Raw genomic sequence first — 2,018 nt, forward strand, 5'->3', positions numbered from 1 at the left:
ATCATCTATATCAACTAAGACGGGCTCTAAATTTTACTGTATACCTGTTTTACAGACGATATATGTCAGGTGTAAGAAAATATGAAACTGTCATTTTGAAGAGCGACACTCAGCACTGACGCTCATAACTATTTCAAAATAATTATTTTCTACGATTTTTTTTCTTTTAGAATTCTTAAATCATACCTAAATCATCTATATCAACTGAAACCGGCTCTAAATTTTACTGTATACCTGTTTTACAGACGATATATAAGTCAGGTGTGAGAAAATAGGAAACTGTCATTTTGAAGAGCGACACTCAGCACTGATGCTCATTATTCATAATTATGCGTGTTTCTTGTTATTTATCTGTTAAATAAAAACTGGTTGATAGAACTTATATAAATATATATTTTTTCAACTTATATTTTGATATAGGTGGAGGTCACGTGACTCGACCAGTATGGCGGTGTTTTAAATCTGCTCTCGAAAAATATGTGAATTCTGTGTGTAAATGTGTCTTTAGTGGTCCTTGAGGCTGAAAATCTACAGGTACGAGTTCTTTAGAAATATAGAAAGAAATTAACTGGGATATTTGGATTCGCTAGGTGAGTTTTGATATGGGCTGTGTGTTTCATAAACACTAGAATTACTGAATAGTGTTCAGTGATCATTCTTGAACGTGCATGTCCACTAGGAACTACAGTGTGCAGGGTGTATAAAGTAACTGATCAGATAGAAAAAACTTTGCATATGAAATCATGTCCGAGACATCGATGGCAGATACGGCAAATATTCTATCTCAAAGTCATTCTGTTATGTACCCAGCTTATAGTAATGACGAATCTCAAAAGGTACAAAAAGAAATTTCCCTTGGGACACTACATGAACTTCTTTTGCAAATAAATTCTAGACTTGCAGCCATTGAGAGCAATAACACAACACTTGACAAAAGGCTTTGTGAGATCGAAAATAAAATGACACATTTCCAATCAATAACCGACTCCATATCTACGTTAAATGACAGGGTTAACAAATTTGAGAGTGAGGTCAAGAATGTGAAACAGACCGTGTCGTCCATTGAAGCAAGTGCTCAGTCTATGAGTGATATGTTTGAGAATGTTAAATCACATGCAGATCAAGACCTGAAAGCTATTCGAATTGATACAGCCAATTTAGACAAGAAATTATCTGATGATATTACAGAGTTAACCAACGGTCAGCGTGAATTACATAAATCAGTGATCGATCTGAAAAGCAGGGCAATGAGGGATAATTTAGTATTCACCGGCATACCTGAATACAGAGATGAAAACTGTGAAGAAGTTCTGCAATATTTCCTGAAAACCAAGCTAAAAATCTATGATGAAATTCCCTTAGAGAGAGTGCATCGTTTAGGAAAACCTGATGAGTACAGAACCAAGCCAAGGAACATTGTGGCAAAGTTTAGTTTTTATAAAGATCGGGAATTCGTTCGCAAACGTGCCCCACTCAGACTTAAGGGATCTAACATTTGGGTGAACGAGCAATTTCCACCGGAGGTAGAGGAGAAACGGCGCAAGTTGTATCCAGTTATGCGCAAGGCGATGAAAAATAATAAACGTGTGAAACTTGTTGTGGACAAATTGTACATTGATGGTGAGATGTATGAACCAAGTGATACAGAGGAACACGTCGACTCCCTAAACTTCCCAACTCAAAGGATGTCCCAGAGTTCCAGGAACACACCGTGGACGTCCGGAGCGCGCCGCGAGCCTGCCAATAATGACAATCCTACACCACCCCCACGAGGAAACAAACGCTTTAGGAAATCTTCGACACCGACGAAATAGGAGAGCGCGGAGGGTCAGAAGTCAGCAAACAACTCTATCAAACTTCTAAGTTTAAATGTTTGTGGAATCAAAAATAAACTCAATTACAGTGAATTTTTAAATCACATCTCCAATTTTGATATTATCGGCTTTACTGAAACAAAAACTGATGACGCAGATTTAATTCAGATTCCGGGTTATACATTATTTATGAAAAATAGACAA

General features: G+C 37.2%; 1 protein-coding gene across 1 annotated transcript; it reads left to right on the top strand.

Moving 5' to 3' along the window:
* Window positions 1–758: 758 nt before the first annotated feature.
* Window positions 759–1,814, top strand: LOC134239653 (uncharacterized). Its single transcript, XM_062721820.1, has one exon. It carries the CDS (start codon window positions 759–761, stop codon window positions 1,812–1,814), a length of 1,056 nt encoding a protein of 351 aa, XP_062577804.1.
* Window positions 1,815–2,018: the final 204 nt, after the last annotated feature.

The sequence above is a fragment of the Saccostrea cucullata genome, unplaced genomic scaffold (genome assembly GCF_032062105.1).
Source record: "Saccostrea cucullata isolate Sc308-1 unplaced genomic scaffold, CSIRO_AGI_Scuc_v1 ctg3320, whole genome shotgun sequence".
In the NCBI taxonomy this organism is placed as follows: domain Eukaryota; kingdom Metazoa; phylum Mollusca; class Bivalvia; order Ostreida; family Ostreidae; genus Saccostrea; species Saccostrea cuccullata.